The 19723-nt window shown below is 34.7% G+C and overlaps 1 protein-coding gene across 1 annotated transcript; it reads right to left on the reverse strand.

The window, feature by feature from the left end:
- LOC148197723 (6,7,8-trihydroxycoumarin synthase-like) lies at positions 1 to 2842 on the reverse strand. The gene is made up of 2 exons (XM_088091942.1): positions 1949 to 2842; positions 1 to 609 (listed from the first exon to the last, which is right to left on the reverse strand). The coding sequence occupies exons 1-2, from the start codon at positions 2840 to 2842 to the stop codon at positions 1 to 3; spliced, it is 1503 nt and encodes a 500-aa protein (XP_087948068.1).
- Between the last annotated feature and the right edge of the window lie 16881 nt (positions 2843 to 19723).

Consider the following 19723-nt stretch of genomic DNA (forward strand, 5'->3'; position numbering starts at 1 on the left):
TCATTCTCGCTTTTTTGCAACTAGGATGAGAGGGTTTTTCTTGTGTTGGACAAGTCCAGGAAGCATATCAGTATCTATGTCGTCACTTTTCATCCCTTGAGGCAAATCCCAATGAAATGAATGCAGAAGATTAGCGAGCACAAGCTCCGTTGTCATAACTCCCATGTGAATGCCGGGGCAAATCCTTCGCCCAGCGCCAAACGGAATCAGCTCATAATCATATCCCCTAAAATCTATTTTGCTGTTCAAGAACCTCTCAGGATAAAACTCTTCTGGATCCTTCCATGTTTCTGGGTCTCTATGCACTGCCCAAGCATTCACATACACCAATGTCTTCTCCGGAATTTCGTACCCTCTGATACTACACTTGTTAATCGTTTCCCTTTGTACAAGCAGAGGCAGTGGTGGGTATAATCTCATTGTTTCTTTTATAACTGCCTTAAAATAATGAAGCTTTTCGATATTATCTTCTTCTATAAAATCTTTCCCACCAAACACATTTCCTATCTCTTCTTGGGCTTTCTTCATCACTCTCGGGTTCTTCATCAGTGCCGTCATTGCCCAAACTACTGCGGCTACACTTGTTTCTGTCCCCGCCAAAATTATATTCTGATTCACACAAAATATGCGAAACTCATCTGTTAGAAAACTTTAACCCAAAAATTTTTATAGCAAAACAATCCAACTCTTTAAAGAAAATTGTGTTGCTATGATCCTTACAACATCACATCTACACAAATTATCCATATATTTAAACTTTTGAACTAGCAACCAACACAGGTTGCCGGGAGTGGTATAAGAGGCTCTCAACTCTTAACTTTTGTGGAGTTTAAGAATATGATGTTACATTATGTTTAGTTAAACAAATGAATAATTTCAAATTTTCCCACCGTTCTTTTCTACTGAAACTCTTCATTGACGAAAGTATAATTTTTTTTTCTGAGTTTTTGAAATGGAAACGTATGTACTTTTTCATATAATTTGGTTTTGAAAATTAGAAAGAAGGTGTTGTACATAAAAACTAGTGTATATCACGAGAGAAGAATAAGCAAATCCACAAATTAGACAAATGACACTTCAACACATACAAATTTTTAACATTCATTTTATACTACTACTTTTTTTATCTTTTACTCTTTTGTTTTTCTTAAAATATCAAAAATTTATTTTTTTATGATCATTTTACCTTGTAGTGTATCTCAAATAAATGTAAATATGTATTACCTTATCATTATTTCACAAATTAATAAAAAGAAAAGATAAGTGATGTCATATGATGTTTGAAAAATGATGCTTTTACTCACAAATTTTTTACATTGATTTAACAATATATTTTCTTACATTACTTTTTTGTAATGATAGGATGACACGTAGTACAAGAATAAAATGATCAACAGTGAATTTTTGTATTTTTTTAAGAAAGAAAAAAGTAAAAAATAAAAAATAAAAAAAGATAGTGTCAAAAAAATTTATGTCTCAAAATATCATTTTTTTAAAAAACAAATACAAACATTCATTCATTTATGACAATTTACCTTTATATGTGTCAAATATGTGTATGATCTATAAAGAATGAGAAATCATATGTTAACACATTTTTTTTTATAACATTTTGGTATGTCATTTTTTTATTAGATTTAGAATATGTCAGTGACAAATAAATAATAAACTACTGAGAAGATGATGACAAATTTACGGTTCTTAAAATGTTATAAAAAAAATGTACGTTAAATTTTTTTTTTCATAAAGATATAGTTTTCTATAAATAATTTATTGTTTTAAAACAGTGATTTCGTTTGATGAAAATTTCTGGTGTGGGAGATACACATTTACGACGTGATGATCCAGTGTTGATTTCTGTTTTACCTGGTAGACAACTGACTGTGAGAAAAAAAGTAGAAAAGTTTGAAGGTGCTTAGAAAAAACAAAAAGGTTAGAATATAATAACCATCATCAAGGGTTTGATGTGAGAAGGAGTGAGATGCATGGAGAAGGAAGGGTCATTCTTCAGTTGAATCAATGCATCGATGAAATCCCCTTCATCGGTAAGTTTCTTCCTTTCAGGATCAAGGTGTTCATCGATGGCGTTCTGGAAAAACCCATCCAACAGATTAAACATTTTCTCAAGACGACCCATCAACCCTGTGAGTTTATCAACCACACCACCAACAAAAGGAATGTAATCTGTGTAGAAAGTTGAAGCTATCAATTCCTGCGCTTCTTTAAGAAGGCCATGGAACATGCTTTTCTCGATTCCTTCCTCTTCATACCTTCTCCCCAGAGCAGTTCTAAACACTACAGCGCTTGTGAGACAAGTCAGGAGCTCATGCAAGTTCGTCTCCTTGGAACAAGAAGCGTGCTCCGATATCTTTCTCACCAAATGGGATACCTCACATTTTCTGAACTGGGAAAACATTAGAACACGCTTAAGGCTAAGGAAGTGGATGATGGAAATTTTTCTGGTGTGTCTCCAATAATCTCTATAGGGTGAAAATGCCATGTCTAGCCCATTATAGGAAAGTTTCATTGAGCTTAGGAGAGAGGGTCGGCCACAGAAGGCAAGGTCCTGGGTTTTCATTACCTCCTTGGCTAGTTTTGGTGAGGAGATAACAATGGCAGGCCTTGAACCCAGTTGAAGAGAAAAGATGGGACCGTATTTTTTGGAGAGTTCATATAGCTTCAAACAAAGGGTAGAACTATCGAGTAGATAAAGATTGCCAATCAAAGGAAGACCTCTAGGGCCTGGTGGAAAGGTTGGTTTCTTAGATGTTTTGCGTATTCGTAAGAGGAATAATAGCAAGATGGGGAAAGCTAAAAGAACAAACGGTAACATTTTTTCCATGAACGATTAGAAAATGAGAGAGAGAACAAGAGTTTTCGTTGCAGTGGGATGAGATTTGCTTGATCAAGTGGGTAAATATATATGTGTATGAATTCCCTCGTTCCGTTTTGGTAAAACAATTACGTTCAGTTGATTATTAATGTGGTTAACGTCAATAACATCTTTATGTTGTAGCTTCTTAAGAAAAAACAGAGAGAAAAGATTCTGAACTTCAAAATGTGGTGAAAAGGCAAAATACTATTAGAGGGTAGTTGTTTATCTAACGCTTTTGCGAGATGTTTATGTCATCTTGTTTCCTCGTTGTTTTGGCTCTTTTTAATGATTTGACTTTCATGTTTAATTTATGATGTAAAATGTTTCATTGGCTATGTACAAATCAGTCCATGCCATGATGTGATTTAGAAATGGAGATGTGACTCGTTTGTGAAATGTATGCATCGTTATCATGCTGATCCTGCACGAACCAAAGAATTATTCTTGATGAGTCAGGCAATTAATACAAGTCTATTCAATTTGTAAGGAATCACTGAGGACTCTACAACTATAAAGCATAACACATAGTAAGAAAGTAATTCAGAATTCTTTCGGGTATATGGATACAGTCTTCTTCTTAGTGGGAGTTCTTTCACTTTTAGTTTTCAAGTTGATTTCTTGTTCGTTAATACCAATCGATGAATATTTATTAGAGGTCTTTCGATTTCAAAATCAGTTTGGTTCGATTAGCAAGGATAATAGATGTGTAATTAATGTATTAATGTATAATCTACTATTTTATCTCGAATTTCTATTTACTTTTTGATGGACTTTTGATTAGGATCGGCTTAATTACGATACAAACATGTCTACTCATGATTAAGTTTTTAAACAAAATGATTTGGAATTAATCCCCTTCGGCTTGACTATTCGGTCTCTAAGATACTTCGACCATTCGTCTGATTGGAATGGATGTCACTAACTGTCTAACTAAGAATTAACCAAACAAGACATTGTACACCGACATCCCAAGCCCTCACACTATATAAGTTGCAAAGGGGTTCTATACTTTGGTTGCTCGATGTTGTATCGTCTTTTATATTTTTCATTTGTGTTGAATTATCACCATTGAGGGAGACAGTTGTGACGCTTCTTTTGGTTTTGTCTCTTTTTAGACAAATAGCGTTTAACTTGTTTAAGCTTTCTTTTAATGTTTTTATTTTTATGTCTTTTAAGATATTTTGTCAGAGACATTGTCTCGACCTATTCTGTTTTCGACAGCTACGTTGAGTACCTTTTTCAGGTATCATCAAGTGTTTGACTTCAACTCTCTTAGACGCTTTAGGCATAACAACTCCTGGAGCATTCCATACCACGATCATCATTGTAGATATACCACCACCATGACTATCCTAGTTATAAACAAACCATGAGCATCACTAAACCATAAACATCATAGTGGAAAGAGTCAGTCTCACTCCTGTACCCTACCTCATCGACTGTAGCTGCTCCCACAGCCCAATATGAAAATTCTCCATAGGTACATTCGACTAGTCCCGCGATCCAGCTAAGGAACATGCAATCTTGCCACACAAGGACAAGGAAGACACTTTCACCCCACACAAGGAAGGTTCAATATCCGAATAACCTTTCCAATGCACACAAGGAAAAAGGAAGCACATATCCATAGATAGCACCAGAAATTACTAGCTACAACAAGTAATCTTTATCCTCCACTCTTCATGCTCATCATTCACCTATTCAGATACACCACAACACTCACTCATACTCCAATCTCAACTATAGGTCAAACCTAACTCTAAACACAAGAACTATTCTCATTCTCTGCTTAACATTATTCAACTCTCAACATCTAAAGTCCTTTTTAAAAATCCAATGTGAACTCAATATGGACCCGATGTGAATTCCACTTGAACAATATTTCACAAACACATACCACACAACATCAAGCACTCCCCTTGAAAAATATCGAAAGAACTTGTTAACATAACCAAGCAACACGACCACGTCCTAAACAAACACGACAACATACCCAACCCACACAGCAATAATCTGGATACACATCGAAATAATAAAGTAATAGTCACACACTCAAACTATATAGCAACAATCTAAAATCACAAAAAAAAAAAATAGAACCAGTGCAACAACCATTTCAAACATATACATATTGTCATGTTATACCAATCACACTACAAAACTCTACAATTTTTCGTAAAATAATACATCAAAATGTCAAACAAAATTTAATTTAGTTACATTTACAATACCATTAAAAAAATCTAAACCACTATTTATTTAACAATAAATAAATTCTCCACATTAAAAATATTTATATATATATATATATATATTATTTTTATAGTCTACTCAGTTTAATTAGAATCTTAAAAATTCTTACTAAATTATTAATTTTCGCTAACTTCCTATTTAAAATAATATAATATTCAGTTATATTCGAAACATTCAAAAGATTTATATATGTATAAGTATATAATTCTACTTTCGTATGTTATATACTTAACATATTATAAGAAAAATGTATAATATAATGGCATGTCACATGATACATTAAAGGAAAACGTTTCTTCAACAACGCAAATTTGACAATTTGACAACAACACGTGTCGTTATGTGTTGTTTTAAATGATTTTTTTTTAAAGTTTAATTTTGTTTTTGAGGTGTTTTCGGAAAGAAAAATGTTGAACCTGTTGTCGCCTTTCACAAAGTGAAATTCATCTCTACGAAACTCTCTCACTAGTTTTTCCTTTTCCATTCGAAACTCTCGCTCCACCAACGAAATGCTCTTTGTCCATCGCTGTGAAAATCGTTCTTGGGTCCACTGTTCTATCTAGACGAAGTCGTGTGTGTTGGTCCGCCATTGAAGTAATGGGAGGAAGTCTCGCTTGGGTCCATCGTTGGCGTCATTTGTCGAAAGGTTTCGTTTTTTTGCCGTCGTCGTTGGTCCTTCGTCGGTTGGGTGCGGTGGTCACTTTGTCAGCAACGATTTTCGTCTTTTATCCAAAGGTATTGTTTATTCGCACACGTATCACGCTTCGTTCCTGTGGTTTTTTGGTTTGTCAATGGTTTCTTCCTTTCTTTGTACTCTATATCGTGCAATGGATGTGGTTACCCATTTTCCCCTTCCAACTTGCAAACTCTTTCTATGAATATTTCACTTTCCATGTCTTTAAATTTGCTTTTAGGCACATGCATAGGCTAGCTCATAGACTTTCTCTTCAAATAATGTGTCATTAACGACAAAAATGTAGAGTCCAGTTGTTCCCTTGAGTAGTTCATGACTTAACTTCTCTTCCCTCACTTTAATTTCTCCAAGTTCTTACTGCATGTGCCTTATTATACAAATGTAGGTAAAATTATGAATTTGTAAATATTACATTATCGTTGTCTTCATATTATTTCTAAATTCCAAAATGTTCATTTCAGGAAGACTTGGCTGCGTTTAGGAAGAAGTATTTATGTGATTGGATCCTAGACGAGGATAACGTCCGAAGATTTCAAACGCTGCAACATTTTGGATTACTATAGCATTAGAAATGTGTTCTTGGTTTATATTCTTATTTTATAGAAAATGAATAGATATTGTATAAAATTATACTATTAAATTCTTTTACAGAATTGTACAGAATTATAACAAATGAATACAGCTAAACTATTCTTGATTAATTATTCTTCATATTCATTTTTTTTTGTCTGTGTTTTTGGTTGAGTGAGTTTAATCATTAACTTATTGGGTCAAAATTGATGTGTCCCTGTACTGATGAGGAGTTGGACTAAAACAATAGGTTTACTAAATTGGTTGTTGTTGATTGCCTGGAAGTTCTGTTTTTGGAAGACAATTGTTCTCATGTGCGTGTGTAATCGATTACGAGTAGCCTGTATTCACTTACCAATGAAAAATCACAAATTTGTACCGAAAGTGTAGCGCCACTCCCCTGCTATGGAAGAAGAGCTCCCAATTGAGGGGTTGGACCTAATTTGGTGAAATTTATTGCAAGATCTTCACTTGGTTGGTTGATTTTTATGACCAAGGACGTGTGGATGTACTTAGTAGTGGTTGAAAGGACTTAGGGTGTCCACAAAATTGGTTGCTTATTATTGCATCCAAGTGGTGTTGTGAGGAAGAGGAAGATAGACAATTATGTGCGTGTGTAATCGATTACGAGTAGCTAGTAGAAGACCGAGCACTGTGCGTGTGTAATCGATTACGACTAGCTTTTTGTGCGCCATTTCTCCAAAGCTTTGTCATGTTTTTTCCTTGGAAGAGGGAGTTTCATCATCATTCAATTGGGTTCTTTATTCCAATTTTTCATATGGATGAGTGAGTTTCATGGTCATGGGCGGTATTTATTGCACCAATGGACACGTTAGGCCATTGAATTGTTGGAAAAAAAGGTCATTTATGTGCTTTCATATAAGCTAGATGAGATCCATCACATTTTTGCCATATATTCAATGGCCTAATGTGTTCATTGGTGCAGGGAACACATCCATTCACATGGAACTCAGTCACCCATTCACAAGAAATGCAAAAAGTCACAAACAAGACCAATAACCACCATGGAAAGTAGTGTTCATCTAGCTGGGAAGTACAGTTGAAGTTTCTGTACAAATGACCCTTTTTTCTATGGTAATCGATTACAAGACCCCTGTAATCGATTACCATAGGAAAAAAGGGTCATTTGTACTCAAACTTCAACTGTACTCCCCAGCTAGATGAATACTACTCCCCAGGGTTATTTTTATGTCCTTATGGGTGATTTTTTCCATTTTTTGCATGGATGTCTCGTGTTGCTAATCATTGATGGTGTCAAGTGCATCAAAACACAATTTACCCCACTCAATTGTGGACAAAGTAGTTCATATAGGTGTTTAAACCAAGGTAGGTGAAGTCCATATAAGTGTTTGGCTTGTGCTAGTAGAATCACATCACACCTTAATTATACTACTATTTTACCTTCAATTATGGACATTTTATAAAGAAATAAAATAAATTAGAATAATATAAGAAACATGAGACAATAACTTGAAAGTAAACTCGTTTTGGAAGCTTAGAAAAACATTGTTTTTGAGAAATTAACTGCATCTACTAAAGTGGTCTAAAAATTATGAGTTAGTTATCATTTGAAAGATCTTTGAGTCTACATTCCAACAAAACAAGAATCAACTCATTTGGAGTTCGATGGAGAAAGTTATGAGCAAAACAGCTAGCAAAGGTCAGAGGTGGTAGAAATATATAAAACGTTAACTTTAAGGAATTAACTGCACCTACTCAGATGTCCAAAAATTATAAATTAGTAGTCATTGGAAAGAGTTTTGAGTCTATTTTCTAATAAAAAAAGAATCACATCATTTGGAGGTATGTGGAAAAAGTTATGATTAAAATAGTCAGCAAAGGTCAAGGTTGACAACATGTTATCTTATACGTATATCTTTCCCTCTTGTTGACAGATATATTATTTATTGAAAATGCCGTTTAAAATTTTTGCATTGTAACAACATTAGATGACATATTTCTTAATTAATAAAATGAAAAAATTTCCTATGAGACTCGGAGAAGGGGTGTTACAACAGTGGTCATGCACCTCACCTCAGTTAGAGAAAACAACCTAAATGGACATTTTTTTTAAGAAATCAATGACCTAACCTCATTATTGGTGTAGGGAGCACACCCAATAACATTGAACTCACTCACCCATCTCAAAAAATGAAAAATTCAACAAAAATAAAGCAATAACCACCATGGGGAATAATGTTCATCTAGCTGGGGAATATAGTTGAAGTTTCTGTACAAATGACCCTTTTTCCTCTGGTAATCGATTATAAGACCCCTGTAATCGATTACCAGAGGAAAAATGGTCATTTGTACAGAAACTTCAACCGTACTCCCCAACTAGATGAACATTACTCCCCAGGGTTATTTTTATGTCCTTATGGGTGATTTTTTTCCAGTTTTTGCATGGATGTCTCATGTTGCTAATCATTGATGGTGTCAAGTGCATCAAAACACAATTTACCCCACTCAATTATGGACAAAGTAGTTCATATAGGTGTTTAAACCAAGGTAGGTGCAGTCCATATAAGTGTTTGGCTTGTGCTAGTAGAATCACATCACACCTTAATTATACTACTATTTTACCTTCAATTATGGACATTTTATAAAGAAATAAAATAAATTAGAATAATATAAGAAACATGAGACAATAACTTGAAAGTAAACTCGTTTGGGAAGCTTAGAAAAACGTTGTTTTTGGGAAATTAATTGCATCTACTAAAGTGGTCTAAAAATTATGATTTAGTTATCATTTGAAAGATCTTTCAGTCTACATTACAACAAAACAAGAATCAACTCATTCAGAGTTCGGTGGACAAAGTTATGAGTAAAACAACTAGCAAAGGTCAGAGGTGGTAGAAATATATAAAACGTTAACTTTAAGGAATTAAATGCATCTACTCAGATGTCCAAAAATTATAAATTAGTAGTCATTGGAAAGATTTTTGAGTCTACTTTCTAATAAAAAAAGAATCTCATCATTTGAAGGTCTGTGAAAAAAGTTATGATTAAAATAGTCAGCAAAGGTCAAAGTTGACAACATGTTATCTTATACGTATATCTTTCCCTCTTGTTGACAGATGTATTATTTATTGAAAATGCCTTTTAAAATTTTTTCATTGTAACAACATTAGATGACATATTTCTTAATTAATAAAATGAAAAATTTTCCTTTGAGACTCCGAGAAGGGGTGTTACAACAATGGTCATGCACCTCACCTCAGTTGAAGAAAACCACCTAAATGGACATTTTTTTTGAAGAAATAAATGACCTAACCTCATTATTTATGCAGGGAGCACACCCAATAACATTCAACTCACTCACCCATCTCAAAAAATGAAAAATTCAACAAAAATAGAGCATGGGGAGTAGTGTTCATCTAGCTGGGAGTACAGTTGAAGTTTTTGTACAAATGACCCTTTTTCCTCTGGTAATTGATTACAAGACCCCTGTAATCGATTACCAGAGGAAAAATGGTCATTTGTACAGAAACATCAACTGTACTCCCCACCTGGATGAACAACACTCCCCAACTTTGTTTTTCTGACCTTTGCTACTTGTTTTGTTCTTAACTTTCTCCACCGAACTCCAAATGACTTGATTCTTGTTTTGTTGGAATCTAGACTCAAAGAGCTTTCGAATGACTGCTAACTCCTAATTTTTAGAGCACTATACTAGGTGAAATTAATTTCCCCAAAATAACGTTTTTCTAAGCTTCATAAATGAGTTTCATTTCAAGGTATTTTTTCATGTTTGTTATTTTAGATGGATGAGTGAGTTTAATGGCCATGAGTTATTTAGTGCACCAATGTATGATGAACTGTTATGTACATTTTCTAATACTATTATGTACTTTTTAATTTCAAAGTTTGTGGTTTGATGAACTATTGTTACGTTTTCCTATTAATGTATGTGGTTTTTAATATTGTTATAATTTTTCATTACTCAATACCCTTCATTATTCCCTTTTTATTTGTTTAATATTGAAGTATTCCAACTTGAAGTATTCCAATAATGATCCATCCAGAAAACCTTCAAAACATTGTCAAAAGGACTCCAAAATGAACCTAGGGAGTGCTTAAGTCAGGCTTGGGTAGTTCTTGTCAACTTTTAGTACAAAAGGGGAATTTTTCCCTGGTAAGCGATTACACGGTCCCAGTAATCGATTACAAGGGCATCTGTTCTGTGTCAATGGTGCAGGACCTCACTTGTCAACCTATAAACACCCTTAATGGGTCTTCTCTACACATAGGAGTGACCAAACTTCACATTTATTGTTGTGGACACCTTGAACCATCAACAACAAGGGTGATCCATCCGGAAAACATAGTCATAAGGACTCCAAAATAACCTTGGGAGTGCTTAAGCCAGGCCTGGGTAGTTCTTGTCAACTTTCAATACAAAAGGGGATTTTTTCCCTAGTAAGCGATTACAGGGTCCCAATAATCGATTACAAGTGCATCTGTCTTGTGTCAATGGTGCAGGACCTCACCTCTCAATGAATGACGAACAAACTGTAGAAAAAAAAAATTATTTTTGGTTACAAATAATCAACAAAAACCACCAAAATGATCAACAAAAGCCAAAAGCAAAAGCCCAACCCCAAAATACGAATTCGGAAAAGGAAAACAGTACATACCTTGTTCGAAGAACCTATGTCAGCGGACGAACCCATTGCACAAAAAAAGTTCAGAACTTCGACACAATCGACACCGAAGGAGACACTTTGAATAAACCAACGACGGAGATCAGTGAACGTAGATCGTCGAATTCACGAACTCGACAGAGAAAGAGAGACTTCGAATGGGGCCAGCGACGACGGAGATTGCTGAGCGTCGAGAGAGATTGTTGAACGTCGAGAGAGAAATGCACAAAATGGAGAGAAAAGTTCAAATGAAAATCATGAAAACCCTAAAATTGAGAGAGGAGAGAGAGTGTTGAACGAAGAAGGGTGCTTTCGGAATAATGAAATCTGAAACCCTGATCCCTTTTTCAAATCAGATTTCTTATTTTCAAATCAGATTTCTTAAAAAAAAAATTAAAAATGATCCAATACAACGCTGACACGTGTTGTTATCAAAATGTTATCAAATTTGCGTTGTCAACGTATCACGGTCCTGCATTAAATGATCTAATGCCACGGAAAATAAAGAATAATAAGATAAAGAGCAATCATAACATCACATAAATATATTCATTTAACACATTATAAAATTAAAATGATAAAAAAAATATAAATTTTTATATTATTTCAAAAAACAAGAAAATAGAAAATAAGTAAGATAGTGTGAAATCAATCCAAAATATTTAGATATGTAAAAGAATCTTTACCGTAAGATAAAACCAAATAAAAATGTTGCCTGCATGACCAGGGTTTTATGCAAATCCCAAAACTGTAGAATCAAATTTATAATGGTCCCACCCATTAATTCAAGTAAGTGTCCCCCACTTTTGATGAAATCCCAGAATTTAATGCACCAAAACTTTTATTTTCTTTTGTCTCTCCTTATTATATAAAAGGTCATTCAAGTAAATTGCAAAGCACCACTTTGAAAGAAAAGAAACCACTAAGGGAAATAGGAAAAAAATATATCTGAAGGGAGTAAGAAAAACGTCGCATATCACATGCCGAAAATTTTAACTTCACCGTATCCCACAAAAAGGTTCATAAAGCTGCATAGGATATTTAGGATAGAACTCAAGGACTACACCGTGACTATAAGTTGCTTAACCGAAACAAAACTTTGCAGAACATATAAGCCGCCCACACCTGTATAGATATGATAAATGTAAGGTCCCGAAAACTATATGGGCTGTGGGGTCTTATTTTTTGAGGCAGACAGGCCCAAAGGGCCAAAGGCACCATGATCTTAGAGGGGTTCCTTCATTCTCCAACTCTGAACTTATTTTTCAGTTACTCTTTCTCTCTCTAAACTCAGTTCCATTCTCCTCTTCTTGCTCTGACTTCTCTCTACATTTCCACCACTTTCCACTATTGAAATTTCAAATAGGTGGTGTGCTCTCGTTCACGGAGTTGAGAGCTTCCCTTTCATCCGATTGAAATTCTGATTTGGACGGGTAAGTCAATTCCTCCCCTTTTCTTGAACCTAGGGCATACAACTCTACTGGTTGCATGCAACTGGTGGTGCCCCATTTCGATTTTCTGTACATTCTAGCTCTAAGAGCTGTGTTGTTCCCACTTCAGTGGATTGTAGGGTCTTGTTGGGTGCTGGCTGTGTAGCTATCAAAGCCTTGCTATTATTGTGAGCTGTACTGTACTGTAACCACAAGGTAAGGGGAGCTGGTTATGTTTATTTGATTTAATATTATATGCTCTGTATGTATAATAATTTGATTGGCATGTCGTTGGGAATTTTCTGTTACGATTAAGAAACATTGGGTGTTATGTGTTGAGATTATAAAACTCTGATTGATGGCTTGTGGAATGTTTGATAAACTGATTGCTATAATTGGAACTGTTTGATGTAAGGGGAGATAGATCCTTTTCTCTAGATTGTATGAACTATGCATGTACTGAAATCCATAATATACTATCGTTGATGAACAAATTTTGTATTTAGAGTGACTTTGTTGTGTATGAATCTGTATGAGTGGTTGTAGAATTGTGCTGTTGTACGTGGATCTGGGGAAAAGGGGATGAAAAATGGGGCTCTGGAAGTCTGGGAACGATTCTGCATAATTCTGCAGAATTAGAAAATACCGTTCGTCCAAGCAGTGTTGTCTAAGTATGTTCATTTTCAATACTGTTCGTCCAAACAGTATTCCATCTGTTAGCGTTCGTCCAAATAGTATTTGATCTATAGCGTTTGTCCAAATAGTATTTGATCTATAGCGTTCGTCCAAATAGTGTTTCGCCTTATAGTATTTGGTTTCCTTGTATTCGGTCTCTTTGCGTTCGTCCAAACAGTATTCCATCTGTTAGTGTTCGTCCAAATAGTATTTGATCTATAGCGTTCGTCCAAATAGTGTTTCGCCTTATAGTATTTGGTTTCCTTGTATTCGGTCTCTTTGCGTTCGTCCAAACAGTATTCCATCTGTTAGCGTTCGTCCAAATAGTATTTGATCTATAGCGTTCGTTCAAACAGTGTTCCACCTTATAGTATCCGATTTCATAGTATTCGTCCAAATAGTATTTGATTTGTAAGCGTTCGTCCAAATAGTTCTCGGTTAAATAGTGTTCCGCCTAGTATTCAGCAAATAGTGTTCGTCTAAATAGCGTTCGCCCAAAAAGTGTTCGGCCTAGTATTCAGCAACTAGTGTTCGGCAAATTAGTGTTCGGCCAAATAGTGTTCGACTGATCATGTTCGTTTTCCTTACCGTTCGTCCAAACAGTGTTCGACCACATAGTGATCTGTTCAGCCTATTAAACGTTCCTCCAAAACAGTGTCCGACCTCACAGAGTTCGGTCTAAAAGTGTTCGGTCGTGTATTCTCGGATAGCGTTCGTTAGCGTTCGATATTGATCTTGTATTAGTGATAGTGAGCGTTCGTCCAAACAGTGTGCGACCTGGTTCGTTGAGTTTCACGGTTTTACTCATCTGTTTGAGCTGTTTGATGTTGTTTGACTGCCAGGGTGTATGTATGTCTATATAACTGATTTGGGTGGCTGGGTTTTTTTGCAACCTAATCGAGGGTATGTATATTGTACGGGAATTTTAGTTTGAAAGCATATATGAACCAAAGTTGTGATTGGCGTAAGTGTAACAAGTGTGGTTAATGGACGTAATTCCATGGATCTCAAAGGGTGGTCACATGGTGGTGCCCTATAGTGTTGGACGTAATTCCACGATCTTCAAGGAGAAGATTCATGGTAGTGCCCTTAATGTTTAGAATGATTTGCATGGTAGCTCAGTATTGGGGGTTTTCCTGACGCTCCAATGGTCTTTCATTCTCAAGTAGAGAGGATTGATCCATGTGGTGAGGAGTAGTAGGAGGTCCTAGTCTTGGGTGCTTCCAGTATGACCCAAGGTGAGTGATAACGGACTAACCTCGTGAGTGTGGTAGGGTGAAACCCATTGGCAATGGCTTTGCAAAGCAGTAGAGGCCACCACGAGTGCATAACCCGCCATAGCTCGGCAATCATTCTAGTCCGGACGAGTCAAGTTTAAGTGTAACAAGTCAAGTTTGTATGGTCTAGTATCTGTATTTAACTGTCTATTGTGTATGATTGCTATAACATGACTTTTATATCTAGCTCACCCTTGCTTGTGTGTTTGTGTTTGCCTGGGTATGCTTTCTTTTGCAATGATCATCCATTTGGATGTGAGCAGAGGCGGATGAGGTGCCTCTAGAGCAGGCTTTGGAGGAAGACGAGGTTGCTGCTTAGTCTCCTTAGGGTTCTATAATTGTTCTTTTCTTGATATTTGGAATTACTATTCAGATGTTATGAATCCACCTGTGATTCCTACCCTTTTGAAATACTCCATTTGCTTAAGTTTTAAATTCTGCCTCGTTTTGGGATGACTGTAAGCTTAACTTTATTTACAGTCTACTCTAACTGTTCTCTCTTATTTAAATGTGGACTCACTATGTTATATGTTCATATATAATCTGGGATGTTACAATAAAAGCCTAGTAATTTTTAAGAAACAATATACCCATTCAATCTACACTGAAACGCAATTATAGCAATTATCATTTAACGTTCACAATTACACTAACAATTTCATAAAATAAATCACGTATTCTCATTCCTCATGTAATAAAACAAAGTAAGTTTTCTTATACATTGGTCAATCTTATAGTTTTCTTTATAGTTTTCTTTGTCTATACTTTTAAAACTACAAATCTTCTTGACAAATCTTCGAGGATTTATGTTCTTTCTATTCTCACTCAAAAGTCTCTATTTTATTTTCTCTTTTTTATTTTGAGTTTTTAACTCAACATCTCTCCCTCCATATGTTATTATTTATAAAATAACTCCACTCTATCTTTAATATCTCCTCACTTATAATAATATATTTTAAAAGTTAAATTTATCTAAATCTTTATCTCCCATTGATCTCACGTCTACTAAACACATTTTTATTATATTTTATTTATTTTTCTTCCTATATACTCCTAATTAATTTCTTCACCAATTAAATAAAGATAAAAAAACCTTTTTGTTCGAGGCCCAAAATACAACAAAACAAAAATTTCATTTAATTCTCTTTTTCTCTAGAATTGAACTTATATTTATTCAATCTTAAACAACCCTTCTATTAGTCAATCATCAAAATGATAATATATCAACCTTGTGGTACAATTTATTAATAATAAGTCAAAGAATTAACACAATTATGTTCTAATTGTTGGGATAAACTTAAATTTTAGGGTTTTATTAATAATTTTGTTTAAATCTTATTTTATTAGTTTTTGAGTATAGTAATATTTAGTTTGATTTGATAAAGATAAAATAGGGATAGGTAGTTATGATTTTTTGTTTATCTAGATACAATATTATTTTATGATAGATTAAGCAGATTTTATTTTTAAGATAGTTGATATTTTATTTTCAGATATTATTTTTATTTTCGTAATATTGTAAGTATCACGGCTATTTAAAGTCCTTCAATTATCAATGAATAGAAGACTCAATTTTAGGAAAATATTTGAGTGTGTGTATCGTGAGATTTTCTTAACAGTGGTATCAGAACTTTATGCTCTGAGTACCGAGAGAGAGGAAAGACTCAAACACCGTGAGAGAAAAATTAAGTGCTTGATTTTTTTGTGAGGGAGATGACAAAGGTTGTCAATGGTATGAGTGTGTCACAATTGACGAGAAAAGCCCAATTATGATAATTGGTGCCTACAAATGAAGGCGTTATTAAGATCCCAAGATGTTTGGGATATGGTGGATCGTTGAACCTGATGAAGTCGAATATTAGACGGTGGCACAAATAATCGCGTTAAAGAAATCACGTGCAAGAGATGAGTCATCATTGTATTTCCTCTACAATGCAGTAGATGAGTCGGGATTCGAAAAAATAGCGAATGCCAAATTAGCAAAGGAAGCCTGGGAGATATTGAAGGTTGCATATAAAGGTCATAAATGTGTTAAACAAGTCTGAATACAAGCTCTAAGAGGAGAGTTTGAACAATTGAAGATGGAGCCCAAAGAGCATATAATCGAGTACATAACTCGGGTGAAGAAGGTGGCCAACCAACTCGGCAGGAATGGAGAACAAATGCCATCTAGCCGGGTTGTGGGAAAAATTTTGAGATCCCCTACAAAAGATTTTGAAAGTATTGTGTGCGCCACCGAAGAATCAAAGGACTTGTCGGTTCTCAAAGTGGATGAATTTGCTGGTCATTAGAAGCCCACGAACAAAGGAGAAGAAGTTGGGATGATGAGGTTCTACCTGACGATCAAGCACTACAGGTACAGTTTGACTCAAATAAAACTTGGATTACTCAGAGCCGAGGTCCTAGCGGCAAAGGGCGAGGAGGTCGAGGAGGAGGTGGACTTGGCCGAGGTAATTTTGAGAATGATAGAGAAGAGCAAACCAGTCAACAGAATTGGCGTGACCGAGGACAAGGGAAAGGCCGAGGAGATCGGTCAGGAGTTGAGTGTTTTAAGTGTGGCAAGTATGACCACTATGCAAACGAGTGTAGATCAAGCAAGTGCTACAATTGTGGCAAAGCTAGTCATATTGCAAAGTATTACAAGATCGAGATAAAGGGGAGACTAATCTCATTACTGAAGATGCGGAAGAAGAGTATGAAATTCTGTTAATGGCTAAGAGCTCGGATGCAGTGGACATGGAGAGTCCAATCCCAACAATGGATGAAGTAATCTCAGTAAAGGATGCAACAATTTTGGAGAACGAAATCTTGGAGAAAGAACTCAAAAAAAAAAAGATGAAGAGATTCAGCGGATAGGGAGACTTCTAGATGAAGCTAATGAAATTATGAATAAACAGAAAGTTGAGCTTGAGGAGCTGAAGAAGGCGACTCTTGAAAAGGAAGAGAAAGCATCTAGTGTTCTTGAACTAGACGAAGAGGAAGATGAAAATGTTGAGAAGAACCCGATGAAGATGTCGGCCAAGATTATTGAGAAATCGCCTAAGGTCAAAAACAAGTTGGTCAAGGTTATTGAGAAGTCGGGCATAACAAAGTCAGTCAAAGCATTAAAGAGGTCAACCAAGACAAAAGACAAGAGGGCCAAAAGGAAAAAGAATAACTCAAATCTAATTGAAAGAAGCAAACTCGGTGTGGGATGATACACATGGAAAACCGAGTGAAGGAAGGAAGAATTTAAGTTTATGGGAGAGTTTGTTGGGATAAACTTAAATTTTAAGGTTTTATTAATAATTTTATTTAAATCTTATTTTATTAGTTTTTGGGTATAATAATATTTAGTTTGATTTGATAGAGATAAAATTGGGATAGGTAGTTATGATTTTCTGTTTATCTAGGTACAATATTATTTAATGATAGATTAAGCAGATTTTATTTTTAAGATAGTTGATATTTTATTTTCAGATATTATTTTTATTTCTGTAATATTGTAAGTATCACAACTATTTAAAGTCCTTCAATTATCAATGAATAGAAGACTCAATTTTAGGAAAATATATGAGTGTGTATTGTGAAATTTTCTTAACACTAATAAAGATATTCACACACAACAACTTACTAGACATATCAATTCTTAAAATAAACATACTTAAGTCTTAACAAAACTTTATTATTAAAACCCCTCATTTTTTCCGGGTCTTACATCTGAGTGTTTTATCCTAGATGTTTATCTATTACCTAAGTGTTTTCCTAAGCTTTTCTATGTTGGGATTCTCGTTCTATGTTTTTTGTGTAGGTTTTCTCTGTCTAGGTATTCAGGTTCTATGTCTTGTGTAGGTTTCTTATTGTTGGTTTTAGATTTTCTATATTGAGAGTTCTGGTTCTAAATCTTATGTTTTCTTATTTCTCTTTTATCCTAAGTTTCTTATCCTAGTTTGATCTTTATATGGATTTCTACATTGGACTTTTTCCTATACGATTTTCTTTTTAGGGTTTTTACCTTAGCATTTTAAGTATTTAGCTTTTACTCTTTATTTTGTTATTTTCATTTGACCTTTCTAGTTTTACAGTATTCTAGCCTAGTGTTTTCTGACCTAGTATTTTTCTTTAGTGTTTTCCTAATTCAAAGTTGGTTTTCTAAACTAGGATATCCTACCTTAATGTTTAATGTTTGTTTCTTATCCTAAGCTTGATCTTGAAGTTTTCTACTTTAGTGTTTGGTGTCTATTTTCTGTTTTTAAGGTTGGTCTCCTAATTTAGGATTTTCTAATTCAATGTTTGGTGTTTTCAAACTGGCTGGTTTATTAAGTGTTTTTCTAGCTTAGAGATAACTTAGAGTTTTCTATACACATAGGCTTCTTCATTTCATTTTATTTAGTTAAACTTCAAAACCCTTGCTAGATGAGCTTGTCTTGTAACAAGCTTGTCGTATCTTGAGACTTGTCTCAAGAATTTGTGATTACAATGGCGTAAATTTTATTGGAGAAAAAGTCTCTCATGTCTTGTCTACACACGAGATTGGGGAAGGCACCTTGAAGCAGATGGGTTTTGTCCCACGGGATAACATCTTCGTTCACAAAGAAGATTCTAATAATGATGAAGATGCTGAGTTGATTGAACTAGTGTAGTTGGTCCATCTCATGTTGGTGTCTCCCATGCTCCTTTGTGAACATCTTGCAAATCTCACACGCCAAATGGAGGAGATGTGTAATCTTCGGTGGTTTAGACATTAAGAGTTTCTTAATCTTCAAGTAACTCAATATAATCATCTTTGTGGACTTATTTGTGATTTAGATAATAGGCTTCAAAACATTGAGTGTTACTTAGATTACGATTCTAATGGTTCCCCTAATGCCAATTTTTAGAACTTGTAATGTTGTTTTCAATATCAGTACAACTATGCTTATTGTTGTCTAAAATTGTTTTCTTGTTTGATGATTGTCATATTAAGGGGATATTCTCTTTAGGGGAGTCTCTAAGGTCTTTTTGCTTATGATAAAAAAGGGGGAGAAACAGGTTACAACAATTGTTTTTGCTGATTTTTATTCAACTAATGATTTTGGTTCTGTTTAAAAGGAAATCATGTAGGTATCAACAAAAAGCCTTTAAACAAAGAATTTTTTATCATCATCAAAAAGGGGGAGATTGTTACCAATAGGATGGATTGAAGCCTTGAGAGATTTTGATGATGATGTACTTAAAAACTTGAAGAACAAATTACATGACTGGAAGAATTTATGTTAAAGCTTTTTGTTGTAGATTTCATAGTAGTAGCTTTAGATTTTCATTTG

The sequence above is a fragment of the Vigna umbellata genome, chromosome 5, assembly GCF_029865625.1.
Source record: "Vigna umbellata cultivar VRB3 chromosome 5, Vumbellata_1.0, whole genome shotgun sequence".
Classification (NCBI taxonomy): Eukaryota; Viridiplantae; Streptophyta; class Magnoliopsida; order Fabales; family Fabaceae; genus Vigna; species Vigna umbellata.

Excerpts from the sequence above, each read along its gene's own strand:
- LOC148197723 (XM_088091942.1), bottom strand. The coding sequence starts at position 2,842 with ATGGAAAAAATGTTACCGTTTGTTCTTTTAGCTTTCCCCATCTTGCTA. Across the intron at positions 610-1,948 it reads ACATCAAACCCTTGATGATG|AATATAATTTTGGCGGGGAC; the intron begins GTTATTATATTC and ends TGTGTGAATCAG.